The following is an 18,772-nucleotide window of genomic DNA, read 5'->3' as shown; positions in this document are numbered from 1 at the left end:
TAAAATGTTACATTAAGCTAAGGTTAATTTATTATTGAAGAAGGACAATTTTTCTTTTTAGAGACAGAGTCTTGCTCTGTTGCTGTCACTGGGGTGCAGTGGCATGATCCTATCTCACTGTAGCCTTAAACTCCTGGGCTCAAGCGATCCACCTGCCTCAGCCTCCTGAGTAGCTGGCACTACAGGCATGCACCACCATGCCCAGCTAATTTTTTTTTATTTCCTGCGGAGATGGGGTCTCACCACGTTGCCCAGACTGATCTTGAACTACTGGGCTCAAACAATGCTCCTGCCTTGGCCTTCCAAAATTTTAGGATTATAGGGGTGAGCCAGTGTACCCAGCCCATTTTTTATACTGTTTTTTTACTGTACCTTTTCTAGGTTACATATGTTAGATACACAAATACCATTGTGTTACAGTTGCCTACAGTATTCAGTACAGGAACATGCTGCACAGGTTTGTAGCCTAGGAGCAATAGGCTATACCATATAGCCAAGGTGTGTAATACACTATACCATCTAGGTTTGTGTAAGTACACTTTATGATTGCACAATGACAAAATTGTCCAACAACACATTTCGCAGAGCATATCCCCATTGTTAAGCATGGGAACTATATAATGCCTTTATTATATATACATGACTATAATAAGGGCTATATGATAAGCCAGAGTTACCAGGGCACTACAAAATGTTTTTTAAAAAATTAGCCCAGTGGCTCATGCCTGTAATCCCAGCACTTTGGGCATGGTGGCGCACGCCTGTAGTCCTAGCTACTTGGGAGGCTGAGGCAGGGGAATCGCTTGAACCCGGGAGGCAGAGGTTGCAGTGAGTGGAGGTCGCACCACTGCACTCCAGCCTGGTGACAAAGTGAGACTCCATCTCAAAAAAAAAAAAAAAAAAAAATTAGCCAAGTGTGATGGTACATTCCTGTTAGTCCCAGCTACTCAGGAGGCTGAAGTGGGAGGGTTGCATGAGTCCAGCAGTTCAAGGCTGCAGTTAGCTGTGATTGCACCACTATACTCCAGCCTAGATAATAGTGCAAGACCCGGTTGTGGGGCAGGGGAGGGGGGATATATATATATAGATATATATATATATACACACACACACACACACACAACATAGAATTTACCATTTTAACCAGTCTTAAGTGTACAGTTCAGTGGCATTAAGCACGTTCACAGTGTTGTGCAACCATCACCGACATCCATATCCAGAATTTTTCATCTTCTCAAACTAAAACTCTCCACCTATTAAATACTAACTCCCCATTCCTCCCCTACTCACTGGCAACCACCATTTTACTTTCTGTCTCTATGAGTTCGATTATTCCAGGTACCTCATACAGTATTTGTCTTTTTTTTTTTTGGAGACAGAGTCTTGCTCTGTTGCCCAGGCTGAAGTGCAGTGGCACAATCTCAGCTCACTGCAACCTTCCCCTCCTAGGTTCAAGTAATTCTCCTGCCTCAGCCTCCCGAGTAGCTGGGACTACAGGCGCGTGCCACCACGCCCAGCTAATTTTTTGTATTTTTAGTAGAAGCGGGTTTTCACCAGGTTAGCCAGGATGGTCTTGATCTCCTGACCTCATGATCCACTGGCCTCAGCCTCCCAAAGTGCTGGGATTATACAGGCATGAACCACCACACCCGGCCTCGTCTTTTTTTTTTTGAGACAGGTCCCACTCTGTCGCCCAGGCTGGAGTGCAGTGGCACAATCATGGCTCAGTTAAGCCTCCCACCTCAGCCTCCTGAGTAGCTGGGGAGACAGGCATACATCTCCACACCCGGGCTAATTTTTTTGTGTGTGTATCTTTGGTAGACGTGGGGTTTCTTTCTTCCTTCTCCTCCTTCTCCTTCTCTTTTTTTTTTTTTTTTTTTTTTTTTTGTTGTTGAGACAGAGTCTCACTCTTGTCGCCTAGGCTGGAGTGCTGTGGCATGATTTCGGCTCACTGCAACCTCCGCCTTTCAGGTTCAAGCAATTCTGCCTCAGCCTCCTGAGTAGCTGGGATTACAGGCGTGCCCCACAGCACCTGGCTAATTTTTATTTTTAGTAGAGACGGGGTATCGCCATGTTGGCCATGCTGGTCTTGAACTCCTGACCTCGGGTGATCTGCCCGCCTCGGCCTCCCAGAGTGCTGGGATTACAGGCGTGAGTCACCACGCTCGGCAAGATGGGGTTTCGCCATGTTGGCCAGGTTGGACTCGAACTCGAACTCAGGGGTTCCGAACAACTTGGCCTCCCAAAGCGCTGGGATTACAGGCGTGAACCACCGCACCTCGGCCCAGTATTTGTCCCTTGGTGGACTGCCTTATTTCACTTAACATAACGTCCTCAAGGTTCATCTATGTTGCAGCAGGTGTCGGAATTCCCTTCCTTTTAAAGGCTGAATAACATTGTGGTATACACCCCATTTTGTTTATCCATTCATCTGTTGGTGGGCATTCAGGCTGTTTCTGCCTTCGGGCTGTTGTGAAGAATGCCGCTATCAACATGGGTGTGAGAATATCTGTTCAACTTCCTGGCTATATTTAAATTCTTTTGGATATTTAGCCAGAAGTGGAATTACTGGATCATCTGGTAATTCTATTTTTGATTTTTTGAGGAACCACCAATACTATTTTTCACAGCAGCCGCAGCATTTTACACTCCCACCAGCAATGCACAAGGGTTCCATGAAATCACTAATTTTATAACTAACATTTTTCCTGATTACAGTACATGTTCACTGTAGAACATTTAGAAAATGCAAGAAATAAAATTTAGAAAATTATAATTCCCCTTACTCTACATACCGGGACATGACTTGAATTTTAATTATCCCCAACAAAGGGAAGAGAGCATTTTTCTGGGACGATTGCGTTGCTATAGTGCCGAGGCCTGCCCTGCCCAGACCTGATCCTCAAAGCCCCGCCGATCCCGCCGTCCCCGCGACCCCAAGCGTCAGCAAAGTTCATGCAGTTGAACTGGCTTCTGAGTATATCTGTGGATAGTTCTGGGAGGGTCGCAGATACGACATGGAGTTGTCACATTCTCTATGGGTCTGTTTCCTCATTTTTAAAAGCCATCTCTGCGTTGCTAGGGCAAAGCATAAAATGTTTGAGGAAAGCGACTTGTCTAGAAAAGCACGTTCTACAAACACACCATCCACGTTCCAAACTGAGCTTCGGTGTTTTGACTGGAGGGCACCTGAGGACGTCAGTAGGGTCCCGCGAAGACCAGCAACCAGATTGGCAAGCCGGGGGCAGGAGAATTTCCCGCCCCCTCTTCTTTAGGTGTCTATTGGTTGATTTTACCATCAGTCTCCCCTATCCTCCTATCATCGCCGCTATTTGTGTCTCGGTGCATACTCTCATTGGCCCTACTTGCAGTCGCTCTAAGTAAGGGGCGTTCCAGAGTCAGCCACTGGGAGTCGCTGGATTCGGGTTTTAAAAAATGCCGGCCGTGAAGTGGGCGGAGCGAGCGATTTGAACGCGAGCGGCGCGGACTTCGGCCAAGCACCGGCTCCTGTGAGGCTCGCGGCCCAGCGCTCTCTGAGCTCCCCAGAAGCCAGCCTTTCGCTCCCGGACCCGGCAGCCCAAGCAGGAGCCGTGGGGCCGGGCGCCAGCACCCTCCGCGGCGTGCCATGGGCCCGCGCCGCCGGAGCCGCAAGCCCGAGGCCCCGAGGAGGCGCAGCCCGAGCCCGACCCCGACCCCCGGCCCCTCCCGGCGGGGCCCCTCCTTAGGTAACCGGCCGCGGCCTCATCTCGAAGAGGAGAAAACCGAGGCTCGCAGGCGGAGCCCGGATCTCCCGAGTCCCGATCCCGTGGCCTTCCCTGCTGGGGGACAACGCGGTTCCGCCGTCCGGCATCCGCTCCGGGCACGGGCGGTGCCAGCCCTGCGAGGGGCTGGAGCAGGCAGTTCCGAAAGCGGGAAGGGACCGGCGTAGCCACTTGGCTCCTAACGCCGTCTTCTTGTTAGGACTAGTGGTTACCCAGCGCCCACCGCCCACCGCCCACCGCCAACCAGGCATTGCCTCCCACTGTTCGTGCGTTATCTCAGCTTCATATCGTGCCCATTTTACAGCTAATGAGAAAGCCGAGGCACAGGCCAGAGAGCTTGAGCAGAGTCACGCAACTTGTTCTGGCGGACACGGGATTTCCAATCCTCTGTGTTTGTGCATTTTTAAATTGCAAAAGTATTGACTGCTTTCGGTGACGATTTCAAACAGGAGTCCTCTTAGGAGGTGTCTTTCAGGTTTTTTTTCCCCTCCCGGGAGAGGCTGTTAGGCCTTGAACCGAGGCCCTCTGCGCTGCTCACTCTGTTTCCTTCCAGAGCTTGTGTCCGGGAAAAGGGGCCGAAGTCTGTGTCTTCATTGTCTGTATGGTGGGCTGGTGGATGGGAGACCCAAGGGCAGGAGGAGGCAGATGCCTGTATGGTACACGGTGGCAACAGCTGCTTTACTTATCTCTTAACTCTTGCTACGTAGCTATGAGGAAGATGGGAAGTGTATTGTAGTTTCTTTGTTTCATTGCTTTTTGTAGAGACTGGGTCTCCCTATGTTACCCAGGCTGGTCTCAAACTCCTGGCCTCAAGTGATCCTCCTGCCTGGGCCTCCCAAAGTGCTGGGATTACAGGCATGAGCCACTGTGCCTATAGGCTTTTCGGTTTTTTGTTTTGTTTTGTTTTGTTTTTTTTGGAGACGGAGTCTGGCTTTGTCGCCCAGGCTGGAGTGCAGTGGCGCGATCTCCGCTCACTCCGGGGTTCACGCCCTTCTCCTGCCTCAGCCTCCCGAGTAGCTGAGACTACAGGCGCCTACCACCACGCCCGGCTAATTTTTTGTATTTTTAGTAGAGACAGGGTTTCACCGTGTTAGCCAGGATGGTCTCGATCTCCTGACCTCGTGATCCTCCTGCCTCGGCCTCCCAAAGTGCTGGGATTACAGGCGTGAGCCACCGCGCCCGGCCGGGTTTTTGGTTTTTTGTGTTTTTTTGAGACCCATCGCCCAGGTTGGAGTGCAGTGATGCCACGAGGTTTCACTGCAGCCTCAACTTCCCAGGCTCAGGTGCTTCTCCCACCTCAGCCTCCCGAGTAGCTGGGACTACAGGCATATGCCACCATGCCGGCTAATTTTTTGTATTTTTAGTAAAGATGGGATTTTGCCATGTTGCCTAGGCTGGAGTAGGTTGTTTCTAGATGTTGCTGTTGCGAATGGGATTTTTTTCTTTCCCAAAACACGAGCATTTAACGTTTGCTTCCAGCCAACTTGCTGAATTCTCGTTCATCCTAGTCTTTTTTAGTTGCTCCAGTTGGAATTTCTAAGTAGACTATTATGTCATCTGCAAATAACTTTTGAATCTTCCATTTTCATTTCTACACATTTTATTTATTATTGTATGGTATTAGTAAGGCCCTGAGACTCACTAAGAGTGGTGTTTTGGTCATCTTTGTCTTGTTTGTAATTTTAACAGGAATATTAAGTATGATGTTTGCTGTTGCTTTCCAAGGTAGAAGCATCCTTCTACTCCTGGTTAAATGGAAGGTTTATCTCAAATGGGCAGTCAATACTTCTTGGCAGTCCTACCACCTTTGTCTGGTATTCTTTCTTCAGTTTTAGAGACAGAATCTCACTCGTTGTCCAGGCTGTAGTGCAGTGGTGCTATCTTGGCTCATTGCAGCCTTGACCTCCTGGGCTCATGCAGTTCTGCTTCAGCCTCCTGAATAGCTAGGATGACAGACGTGCACCACCATGCTTGACTATTTTTAAACCTTTTTTGTAGAGACAAATTGTTTTGTCTCTACAGAACAAAAAAAACAGCCATCATGCCTGGCTTGTCTGGAATTCTTGCTTTTCCATTCTCCCCATGACTATTTCTTACCTTTTTCTCCCCCCTCAACTTCCTACAGCTCCATTCCCCCCACTCACTCTTAGCCAATAATGGCCTTGACTAGGTGTCCCCCTTCCTATCAAAGCCCTTCCTTCTACATGGGGTCTTGGTCATATCCTTCTTTCACCTACAAAGGAGCTTTCTACCTGTGCTTAGATAAATCTAGACACTTCACACTGGCATTGGCACATGTGCTCTAGTATTTATGATCTTTTGTTTTGTTTTGTTTTTGTTTTTGTTTTTGTTTTTGAGACGGAGTTTCCCTCTTGTTGCCCAGGCTGGAGAGCAACGGCGTGACCTTGGCTTACCGCAACCTCCACCTCCCGGGTTCAAGTGATTCTCCTGCCTCAGCCTCCCGAGTAGCTAGGATTACAGGCATGCACCACCACATCCAGCAAATTTTGTATTTTTAGTAGAGACGGGGTTTCACCATGTTGGTCAGGCTGGTCTCCAACTGCCAACCTCAAGTGATCCGCCCACCTTGGCCTCCCAGAGTGCTGGGATTACAGGCGTGAGCCGCCACACCCGGCCGTATTTACGCTCTTAAGAGAAAGGGCAGGAGTGTTTCCTTGACCCCACGTTCTCACTTCCCTATACCTCCCATTTCTCTCTACTTCCCTTCATAGCTCTCCTTTTAAAATAGCCAGACTTGTTAGGTCCACATACATTGTGTCTGATTCCTCCCTTCCTAGTGAGCCTACAACCCACTCCAATCTGACTCCCCACAACCACTACCCCCACTTCTAATCTGCTTGAACTGCTCCTGTCAGGGTCACTAGCACCTTTTGTAGTGCCAAATCCAGTAGGCGGGTCTGTGTTCTTACTGTGTCTCAGAAGCATTTGATGCAGTGGGCCTCTTTCTCCTTGAAGCGTTCTGTTCCCTTGGCTTCCATGCCACTGTGCACTCTGGCAGTTCTGCTTAGTGTTCTCTACTGCCTGTGCTGCCTCCCTTAGCTCCTTGATGTTGGACTTCCTTGATATCCTTTTCCTTTCTACCCCCTCCCTAGATGGTCTCATCTTCTCCGTGGCTCTAAATCCCACTCATACATTGACAGCTCTCAAATTTATGTATACCTGGATCTCTCCTCTGACCCCAGATACCTATATCTAACTGACTTTCTACCTGAAGGCTCTTGGTTATGTTAAACTTAACACACCCAAAACTGAACTTCTGGTTACTCCCCTCCAGCCCCTTCATCCTCAGTTTCCCCATTTCAGTAAATGGCACAACTACCCACCCAGTTGTTCAAACCACAAGCCTGGGAGACCCCCATCTCCAATACAAATGCAGGTCCAGATAATTCTACTTCCAAACTGCATCCTTAATCACTCCATTTTCACCATCTCTGCTCCCACTAGCCTAGTCCAAGCTACCAGCAGCTCTCAAGAGCGACTGTGAGAGCCTCCTAATCAGCTGCCACTCCACTTCCACTCTGTCCCTTTCTACTTCTTTCCTTACACAGCAGCTGGAATGACCTTCCACATCTCTATCCTGCATAAAACTCTTCCCTGGCTTCTTATTACATTAGGATTAAATTCCATCTCCTCATGTTGGCATTTCAAGACCCAGCTACTAAATTTTTGATCCCAGTTCTTTTCCATGATCTCTCTAATTGGTTACTTTTCATAACCACTTGTTCTTGGGTCATGGATTTCATATCTCTGTTACCTCTCTGAGGTTATTATCCATTTTTCTCTCAAAGTTTCTATCTCTTTTCTCTATTAACTCAATTTCCTCTGGTATTGGTTATTTTGTTTGTTGAGTTTGGTTCCTTTCTTTCATGGTATTGGCCTTCTTAAATTGTTGGGTGATCTTTAGTTGTGTTCATCTTCACATTTTCTGTGCATGCTATGTCGTTTATTTTTTTATTTTATTTTATTTATTTATTTATTTTTGTTTGCGGCAGAGTCTCACTCTTATTGCCCAGGCTGGAGTACAATGGTGCGAGCTCGGCTCACTGCAACCTCCATCTCCTGGGTTCAAGCAATTCTCCTGCCTCAGCCTTCCAAGTAGCTGGGATTCCAGGTGCCCGCCACCATGCCCAGCTAATTTTTGTATTTTTGGTAGAGATGGGTTTCTCCATGTTCATCAGGCTGGTCTCGAACTCCTGACCTCAGGTGATTGACCCACCTTGGCCTCCCAAAGTGCTGGGATTACAGGCGTGAGCCACCGCACCCAGCCCTATGTCTGTTTATTAAAGACTGCCTCCAGTGACTGGATTGCCAGCTGGTGGTGGGGAGGGAGGGAGGTGTCAGTAGTTTGTCTCCTGGGTATGGGTCTTCCCTGTTTTAAATGTCATCAGTCTCCTGGACACTGCCCTGTTTCATTGGCCTATGTTCTCTAGCCTCACCCAGGGATGGTCTCCTCTGCCGGCTGCCTGGCACAGGCCATCTCTGGATTGTCTCACCTACCCTACTTGCTCTTGCAGCTCTTCTAACACTTTGTGATGAGTTTATTGTATTAAATGCCTTCTATTGAACTTGGTGTAGAGTCTCTTTTCTTGGCTGGATCCTGAATAACATTTCCGAAACAATTTTATCCTTCAAAATGTTATTTTTGTATTTTATTTATTTGTTCAACTTATCAGAGGCTCACTCATCTTGATCCTTGATTGTAATTACGGAGCAACAATGCTGTTTTTTCTTTAACTTTCACTTTCACTAACTTATTATCTAATATTTCTTTTGTTCTATCTTGTTTTGGTTTACTTTAATAACTCTCTAATACTTAATTTGACTGCTTAGCTCAGATACCTTTTAGTGTTCTTGTTTTCTAATAGGAACACTTTAAGGCTATGCATTTTCCTCTAGTACTATTTTGGCTGTATCTCTTAAGTTTTGGGATATGAGCTTTTTATTGTTATTCATTTCTAAATAGTCTAATTTCAATTAAGTTTCCTCTTCAACACAGGGTTAGTTAGAAGGAACTGGTTTTTGATTCATGAGTTTTTAATTTCCAATTAGAGAATTTGGCTTTTTTGATTTCTACTTTTGGGAATGTTTTTAAAATTATTTTCTTTTTTGTTCTTGTTGGAAACAGGATTTGAGCCAAAGGCTCTGTCTCCACAGCCCAGGTGCCTGACACTGATACTGAGTTAGGCCACTCCTTATACAGGTCTCAGCTTGGCCACTAGTGAGGGCTGGCCAACCATCTTCACCTCGCTGGGCCTCAGGATGATCAAGACAAGGGAATTGTACTAGTCTCTCAGATTCTTTCCAGCTGTAAAAAACAAACCAACAAAAAATCTAAAAACAAAATAACTGAGCTTCCAATCTAGGTGGGAAAGATCTAAGACTTGCACAAAGTCCTGCAAAGCCCAGAGGAGGGCGGTCACCCATCTGTTTGGAAGGATCAGGATTCGGGAAAGACTTCATGGAAGAGTTAGCATTTAAAATCAACCACAGAGGATCATTCACTCATTCATTTAACAAATATTTATTTAGCACCTATCTGCCATTTTCTAGTTGCTGAAGATAGCAGCAAAATGACTATATATCAGGTTGGTGCAAAAGTAATTGTGGTTTTTGCCATAACTGCAATGACTTTTGCAGCCACCTAATAAAACAGACAAAAATCCCTGCTCTATGGAGTGTAGGCACATAGATATAGTCTAGCGATTTGACAGCTTACCTGACTCAGCCAAGCTGCGAGGCACCACCTATTTTCCACTGAACTTACCTTTCTTTTGCTCAGGTGCTTCCTCCCATCAACACAGTCGGCGGAGACAAGCTTGGCTAAAGGAGATCCGAAAGCTTCAGAAGAGCACACACCTCTTGATAAGGAAGCTCCCCTTCAGCCGCCTGGTGAGCTCTGGGAGCTTCCCACCAACCCCTATGCCACCCTCCTTTTTTTACATTTTCCCAGGTATTAGGGACCCTACTGTCTCTTAACTAAATGGCCAAGGGACCTCTTCTGTAACCTGGTAGGGGAATCTTTTCTGAAAACATGAGCCCTCCAAAAGCACCTTGTAATTCTTTACGGAATTGATTTCTAACCCCTACTACCTCTTTAAAACTGTAGTTTTTGACTGTATAAATAGGAACTCTCTCGTTTGTCCACCTTAGATCCCTTTTCCTATCCTGGGAGATTGCCTCCCATCACCCAATTACTGGTGATTTCCCCATCACCAGTAAGAGATCCGCCAGTTCCTAAGCTCCCAGGAGTCAACACCTGCTCCTAATTGGGTCCTAAGATTAAGGGCCAGGAAAAAATATTGGAAAGGAGGATTCACTGGAACTCATGGAGAGCATCATTGTCCCTTGAATCTCTCTTCTGTTACTCCCTACTCCTACTCCTCCCCTTCCCCACTCCTTCACAGGCAAGAGAAATATGTGTTAAATTCACTCGTGGTGTGGACTTCAATTGGCAAGCCCAGGCCCTACTGGCCCTACAAGAGGTAAGAAGGCACCAAGGCACAATTGGGTGAGGGCTGAGTGGGAGAAAGAGGCAGCCTAGAATTCTCCAACGCTGACTGGAGTGTCACATGCTGACTCTGACTTCTGGAAAAGAACAACGAGGTAACCCCTGAGGGTTTGGTGGCTGGATTTTGTGTGGTGATAGCAGAATTCCCTGGCAAAGTTCAGTCTCATTCTGTGAACAGTTTCCTACAATCCTTTGAGCCCTCAGAGATTAAATTTAGCAGGTCTCCAAGATAAAGCAGCCCATGGCCCTTCATCTGTGTCCGTCTTTTTCTCTTTCTGTCTCCAGGCAGCAGAAGCATTTCTAGTTCATCTCTTTGAGGACGCCTATCTCCTCACCTTACATGCCGGCCGAGTTACTCTCTTCCCAAAGGATGTGCAACTGGCCCGGAGGATCCGGGGCCTTGAGGAGGGACTCGGCTGAGCTCCTGCGCCCAGTGTTTCTGTCAGTCTTTCCTGCTCAGCCAGGGGGTAAGCTCGTCCTCTTCACAGGACTGGGGCTGGAATTTCTCAAGGAATTTCCTTTCTCCATCCGTAGTCCCTTGCCACCTCACCTTCCCTTTGTTCTCTAGTAAAGGTTTGATCTAGTTTTGACTGCCTGGGACTATGTGGTTTGTGCCCTTTTGTACAATGTTAGATAAAAGATATCTTTCTATTAAATAATGATCAGATGACCCCAATTTCTTTTGGTTGTTATTGTTGTTGTTTTATTTTTATAAGACAGGGTCTCTGTCATCAGTGGTGCCATTGTGGCTCACTGCAACTCCTGCCTTGGCCTCCCAAAGTGTTGAGATTACAAGAATCAGATGACCTCATTTTGATTAAGAGAAAACTTTCTAATAAACTTTCTAATAAAAGAGAAAACTTTCTAATAAAAATTTTTTCTTTTTTGATTAAGAGAAGGTTTTCTTACTTTGGAAAATGGCTTGTTAGTAAGTGTGCTTCCTTAATTTCAGGGATGATACCGGGGACTCTCCAGAGCCATGACTAGATCCAACGGATTCTGCGATGCTGTCTCTGAACAGTATGTGTGTGTTGCTTTAAACATTTTTTTTTTTTTTGAGAAGGAGAAGACTGCATGACTTTCCTCTGTAACAGAGGTAATATATGAGACAATCAACACCATTCCAAAGGCCTGAAAATAATTTTCAGATAAAGAGACTCCAAGGTTGACTTTAGTTTGTGAGTTACTTATGTGACTATTTGAGGATTTTGAAAACATCAGATTTGCTGTGGTATGGGAGAAAAGGATATGTACTTATTATTTTAGCTCTTTCTGTAATATTTACATTTTTTACCATATGTACATTTGTACTTTTATTTTACACATAAGGGAAAAAATAAGACCACTTTGAGCAGTTGCCTGGAAGGCTGGGCATTTCCAGCGTATAGACCTCTGCCCTTCAGAGTATCCTCACCATTAGTGGCAGCATCAAGTAACTGAGTGGACTGTGCTTGTCAACAGATGTGTAGCTTTTCAGAAACTTAATTGGGGATGAATAGAAAATCTGTAAGCTTTGATGTTCTGGTTCCTTCTAGTAAATTCCTGTCAAAATCAATTCAGAAATTCTAACTTGGAGAATTTAACATTTTACTCTTGTAAATCATAGAAGATGTATCATATCAGTTCAGGATTTTAAAGTACCTTTTCGATGCTTTTACGGGTATTTTTGTAGTTTCTTTTTAGAGAGATAATAAAAATCAAAATAATTATTTAATGAAAATGGACTTACTGTTACAGCATAGAGATTATACTGTACTTTTTATGTGTTAACAATAAGTTCTTTATTTGTTTGCAAACAGCCACAATTTAAGCAAGATAATTAAGGGAGGTGGTTTTGCCTCTGGTGGAGTAGAGTATGACCAGCTGAAAACCTTGCCCTTCTGTTGTAACTGAAAGCAATTTAAAAGATTTCCAGAGACATGGGAAGTGTCACCCAAAGATATGAGATCTATATGTGGTGAAAATGATTAGTGAGGGCAGACTACTAATAATGATGTGTCAGTCAACTGAGTTCAGAGACAGATTAAAGAGATGCACCAAGTTCTATTGTTTAATAATTTTTTTTTTTCCCCGAGACTCGGAGTCTCTCTCTGTCGCCCAGGCTGGAGTGCAGTAGCGCGATCTCAGCTCACTGCAAGCTCCACCTCCTGGGTTCAAACGATTCTCCTGTCTCAGCCTCCCTAGTAGCTGGGATTACAGGCATCCACCATCATGCCTGGCTAATTTTTGTATTTTTGTAGAGACAGGGTTTCACCATGTTGGCCAGGCTGGTCTGGAACTCCTGACCTCAAGTGATCTGTCCACCTCGGCCTCCCAAAGTGCTGGGATTACAGGTGTGAGCCACCACACCCAGCCTGTTTAATAAATTTTAAGCCTTTGGAAAAACCTCTTCCTTTTTGACATCAGCTTATTTTTATACAGGCATTCGAATAAAGCTTATCTAGCCACAAATATATTTAATGTTCTTGTCAGTGTCATTAGTTAGAAGAGTATAATCTTCCTCTAGTTTTCTTTAAACTGACACTTCTCAGCTCTCTTGAAATTGTATTAACCAATATACTGCTGCAGTACATGTACATCACATTCAAATGTCAGGCAGGATGCGGGCTCTCAGCACCACATAGTATTTACATGATAACATGAGAATAAGTGGTTTACATCATGATATTGTTACAGTTTCTATAAATTTTGAGCACTTAGGATGTTGTTCGGTTTTTTGTTTTTTGTTTTTCCCAGATGGAGTCTTGCTCTGTCGCCCAGGCTGGAGTGCGGTCGCATGATCTTGGCTCACTGGAACCTCTGCCTCCTGGGTTCAAGCAATTCTCCTGCCTCAGTCTCCCAAGTAGCTGGGATTACAGGCCCACACCACCACACCCAGCTAATTTTTGTAGTTTTAGTAGAGGTGGGGTTTCACCATGTTGGCCAGGCTGGTCTCGAACTCCTGACCTCGTGATCCACCCGCCTCGGCCTCCTAAAGTGTTGGGATTACAGGCGTGAGCCACTGTTCCTGGCTGGGTTTTTGTTTTATGTATTTTTTTATTATTATTATTTAATTTTTAATTTAATTTTATTTTTTGTAGGGGCAAGGCTTTGCCGTGTTGCCTAAGCTGGTTTCGAACTCCTGAACTCAAGCAATCTGCTTGACTCAGTCTCCCAGAGTGCTGGGATTACAGGTGTGAGCCACCAGGCCTGGCCATATTTATTTTTGAGAGAAAGGGTGTTCTCGCTCTGTCACCCAGGCTGGAATGCAGTGGAGCAATTCTAGCTCGTTGCAGCCTCAAACTCCTGGGCTCAAGCAATCCTCCCACCTCGCCCTCCCAAGTATCTTGAACTATAGATGCTCACCACCACGCCCCTGTTTTATTTTTGTATTTTGTTTTTCCCTACTTTCAGGGTGATTTCATCAACATTCTTTTCTAACCTTTCAATTGAATTTTTTATTTCTGATTTCATGTTTTTAATATCCAATTAACTCCTTATTTTGGGAATGTTTCTTTTTTATAGTATTCCAATCAGTCAGCATTCACTTAAAAAAAAAAAACAGAAATAACTCCAGATATTTTAAGCAAAAAGGGATTTGGGGGAAGCGGTTGGCTATAGTAATGTCAGGAAGGCTGGATCAGCCAAAGAGAAGAGGATGCTGCCCAAAGATCAGGAAGCTCCCAGTGCCCACCCCCACTGCTGCTCTGCTGGAAGCATAGCCCTGCCACCATTGCACTGAACTGTACCACTTCTGCTGAGCAAAGTCGGGATCCCCAACTCTGACCATTGTATCATGCCTGGCTGGCTCTGCAATGTCATTTTGATGTGTCTTCAGTATGGATTTCTTTTTTTTTTTGAGTCAGAGTCTCTCTCTGTCACCCAGGCTAGAGTGCAGTGGTGCGATCTCCAACTTTTTTAGTTTTCTTTGATAGGAGAGTGGTCCAAATGACCTTTTCTACCATTACTGGAAGTTGAAGTTTGATTTGTCTCTTGATATTCTCATACTCATCATTACTTTAGTATGTACTTATTGCCATTAAAAATAAAACAAAAATAACTTAAATGTATTCAACATCAAACATAACACATGCTGTCATATATGACAATCAAGACTCTCAATTGCAAGTTTGGGGACCCCAACTCAAACTGACTTAAGAGGAGAAGGTTCATGTAACTGAAAAGCCCAGAGACATTTCTGGTTTCGCTACAGTCAAATCGAAGGGCTGTAACAAAGTCATGAGATTTGGTCTCTCTCTTCACCCTTCGCTGCTTCTGTTAGTGTCACTTTCAGGCAGGCCTTCAGAACCTGTGAATTTGGCATGTCACATGGCAAAGGGGAATTAAGAGTGCTAATCAGCTGACATTAAAATAGGGAGATTTTAGAAGAAAAAAAGGACAAAGGAAAAAATGGGGAGAGTACCTTGGAATTTTGGGTGGGCCCAATGGAATCACGAGTGCCATTAAAAATGGAAGAGTGAGAGAGAAGTGTGTTAGAGATAGGAGTAGGAGAATGGTCAGGCAGATGCAACATTGCTGGCATTGCAGATGGAGGGAGAGACCACAGACTGACCAGTCTAGGTGGCCTCTAGCCGCGAAGAGGCAAGGAAGCAGATTTTCTTTTGGAACCTCCAGAGAGGAAAACAGGCCTGCCAATACCTTGATGTTTAGCCCAGCGAAACTTGTGTCAGACTTCTAAACTACAGAACTGTAAGAATAAATTTGTGTTTTATCTAAGCCACTAAGTTGTTGCTAATTTGTTACAGCAGCAATAGGAAACTAATACAAGTGGTTTCCCAAGGAAATTTGAGGCTTCTTAACAGGTAAGAGAGAATGTAGACAGGGCAGACAAAAATAACAGATGTCTACTATACCACATGTGGTGTTATGATAGACATTGGTTTTCGTCCACAGTTCCGGGCTCATAACTCCCATAGCCCTTGTTAGTTCTTTTGTTGTAATATTGGGTATGTGTCAGGCCTCAGGAAACAGAATGTCTCCTTCTCCTGCCCTCCTTTCCCCTGCCCTAAGACAGGACTCTAATCTTTCTCAGGCTTTCAGATTGTGGGTCTTAAGATCCTCCCCAGAGAGGTTCCCCCTATACCCTGGGGGAAGGAATGCGGAGGTCCTGAAGCTTCCATAAAAACCCATGAGGACGATTCAGGGAGCTTCCCGATACCTGAACCTGAGGGGGAGGTTCCTGGAGGGTGGCGCCCCCATACCCCCTACCCCCCACGGAGGGCTTAGAAGCTCTGTGTTCATTCCCCCATACCTCACCCCACGCGTCTCTTCATCTGTTTCCTTTTTTTTTGTTTTTCATGCATTTTTTAAATTTTTATTTATTTATTTATTTTTTTTTTTTGAGACAGAGTCTCACTCTGACGCCCAGGCTGGAGTGCAGTGGCGCGATCTTGGCTCACTGCAACCTCTGCCTCCCAGGTTCAGGCGATTCTCCTACCTCAGCCTCCCAAGTAGCTGGGATTATAGGCGTGGGCCGCTACACCCGGCTAAATTTTGTATTTTAGTAGAGACAGGGTTTCGCCATGTTGGCCAGGCTGGTCTTGAACTCCTGACCTCAGGTAATCCATCCACCTCGGCCTCCCAAAGTGCTGGGATTACAGGTGTGAGCCACTGCACCCGGCCATCTATATCCTTTATAGTATTTTTTATAACAAACTGGTAAATGTGTTTCCCTGAGCTCTGTGAGCCACTCCACCAAATTAATCAAAGAGGGGATCACGGGAACCCCAACTTGAAGCCAGTCAGTTCTAGAGGCCCAGACTTGTGACCAGTTTTGGGGGGTGGGCAGTCTTGGGGACTGAACCCTCAGCCTATGGGATCTGACACCATCTCTGGGTAGACAGTGTCAGAAATGAATTAGAGGACACCCAGCTGGTGTCCACTGCTTGGTGTATGGGGAAATCACCTCCAACTTTTGGTCACAGAAATCTTCTACATGGATGATTGTTGTGCTGTGAGAGGAAAAACATGGTTAGAGTTCTCCCTACACACCATATGAATGAAGCACTGTGTCACAATTACAAATTTTTAAAAGCCAAATGGCACCTACTTTTTTTTTTTTTTTTGCCATTACTTTCAATGGCAACAACCGCAATTACTTTTGCACCAACCTAGTAATATACTTTGAGCAGCATTAGAGTTTTATTCTATTTTATATACTTTGGATTTATTTTAATGCTGTTTACAGGAACTGAAAAGCTCCATTCTTTTTAAAAGATTTTCTAATTAAAGTATAACATACATACCAAAAACCCAAATGTATACGGATTACAATTTTACAGCTCACTTAGTTTTCACAAACTGAAATCAATGCATCTCAGAATCCTGCCCCGTTCTAGTCAATACTTACTTTGCCAAGGATAATTGTTATCCTGACTTTTTTTTTTTTTAAATATATATATATATAGACGGAGTTTTGCTCTTGTCGCCCAGGCTGGGTGGGGTGTGTGGCCCAGGCTGGGGTGCAGTGGCACAATCTCGGTTCACTGCAAACTCTGCCTCCTGGGTTCAAGTGATTCTCCTGCCTCAGCCTCCTGAGTAGGTGGGATTACAGGCACCCACCACCACGTCTGGCTAATTTTTGTATTTTTAGTGGAGACAGAGTTTCACCATGTTGGCCAGGCTGGTCTCAAACTCCTGACCTCAGGTAATCTACCTGCCTCGGCCTCCCAAAGAGCAGGGATTACAGGCGTGAGCCACCACGCCCGGCCTATCCTGACTTTTAATACCATAGATTCATTTTGATTGTTGTAGTAAGTGGAATTATAGAGCATATATTCTTTTGTGTTTTTCAGTCAACATGTTTGTGAAATTTATATTTTCTCATGTGTTTATGGTGTTAATTCTTACTGCTGCATAGGGTTTCATTATGTGGATATGCCTAAATTTTTTTTTTTTAGTGAAAGCAAGTTTATTAAGAAAGTGAAGGAATAAAGAATAGCCACTCTGTAGGCAGAGCAGCCTATGCCTAAATTTGTATATTTCCATTCCGTTGAACATTTGAACATTTGGATAGTTTCAGGTTTAGGGATTACAAATATTGGCTGCTGACTTTTGCCTCAAAAACTAAAAAAAAAGAGACTTGCAGATGCATTTTTTGGGGGGGTTTATTTGTTTGAGACAGGGTCTTACTCTGTCACCCACGCTAGAGGGGCATTGGTGTGATCACAGTTCACTGCAGCCTCGACCTCCCCAGGCTCAGGTGATCCTCCCACCTCAGCTTCCCAAGTAGCTGGGACTACAGGAGCATGCCACCACACCTGGCTAATTTTTTTTTTTTTTTTTTTTTTTTTTTAGATAGAGTCTCACTCTGTCACCAGGCTGGAGTGCAGTGGCGCGATCTTGGCTCACTGCAACCTCCGCCTCTTAGGTTCAAGCAATTCTCCTGCCTTAGCCTCCCGAGTAGCTGGGATTACAGGCACATGCCACCACACCCAGCTAATTTTTGTAGTTTTAGTAGAGATGGGATTTCACCATGTTGGTCAGGATGGTCTTGATCTCCTGACCTCATGATCTGCCCACCTCGACCTCCCAAAGTGCTGGGATTACAGGCGTGAGCCACCGCGCCCAGCCATTTTTGTATTTATTTTAGTGGAGACGGGTTTTCACCACGTTGCCCAGACTGGTCTCAAACTCCTGGGCTCAAGTGATCCCCTCTCCTCAGCCTCCCACAGTGCTGGGATTTCAGGTGTGAGCCATTGCACCCAGCCTGAGAGGCAGTTCTTTGTAAAGTTTTTATAAATGTTCTGAATGTGCGAAGGAAATTAATTTCCAGTGCACAAATATATATATATTTGTGTATATATTTAAATATATATATTTAAAAATTCCGACTGAGCACCTCTAATCCCAGCACTTTGGAAGGCTAAGGCAGGAGGATTGCTTGAGGCCAGGACTTTGAGACAAGACCAGCCTGAGCAACAGTAAGCCCCTGTCTCTGTTTTTTTTGTTTTTTTGCTGTTGTTTTTTTTTTTTTTTTTGAGACAGAGTCTCACTCTCTCACCCAGGCTGGAGTGCAGTGGCACGATCTCGGCTCACTGCAACCTCCAACTCCCAAGTTCAAGCGATTCTCCTGCCTCAGCCTCTCGGACCCTGTCTCTGTTTTTTTTTTTAATAAATAAATAAAAATTCTGTGTAACTTCATAAATCTGTGTTTTGCGCACTTTTCTGAGAGGAGCCATGATTTCCATGAGATCCTCAAGTCCACCCTCCATAGATGGTTATAAACCCCCCTTCTAAAATTCTATGAGTTATTCTGCCTCCAACCTCACATTGATATTCTCAGTAAGTGTATTGCATATTTTTGCATAGATTTTTAAGAAATGTGTAACAAAGTCATTTGACACATATTTGTTGAATATTTGCCTCAATTGCCTCAATTTTCCATCCCGCAGGACATCCCTCCACTTGAGTAACACAGTAATAATAATGCCTTACACTGATACAGATTTTCAGTGTATAATGCTCTTTCAGCACTGATTTG

The 18,772-nt window shown here is 44.9% G+C and overlaps 1 protein-coding gene across 1 annotated transcript; it reads left to right on the top strand.

The window, feature by feature from the left end:
• Positions 1-3,446: 3,446 nt before the first annotated feature.
• CENPA (centromere protein A) lies at positions 3,447-12,010 on the top strand. Its single transcript, XM_054476171.2, has 5 exons — positions 3,447-3,725; positions 9,562-9,671; positions 10,187-10,264; positions 10,576-10,757; positions 11,243-12,010. Exons 1-4 carry the CDS (start codon positions 3,626-3,628, stop codon positions 10,708-10,710), a joined length of 423 nt encoding a protein of 140 aa, XP_054332146.1. The 5' UTR covers positions 3,447-3,625; the 3' UTR covers positions 10,711-10,757; positions 11,243-12,010.
• The last annotated feature ends 6,762 nt before the right edge of the window (positions 12,011-18,772 follow it).

This window comes from Pongo pygmaeus, chromosome 12 (genome assembly GCF_028885625.2).
Source record: "Pongo pygmaeus isolate AG05252 chromosome 12, NHGRI_mPonPyg2-v2.0_pri, whole genome shotgun sequence".
Classification (NCBI taxonomy): Eukaryota; Metazoa; Chordata; class Mammalia; order Primates; family Hominidae; genus Pongo; species Pongo pygmaeus.
This window is presented reverse-complemented; position numbering and strand designations above follow the sequence as displayed.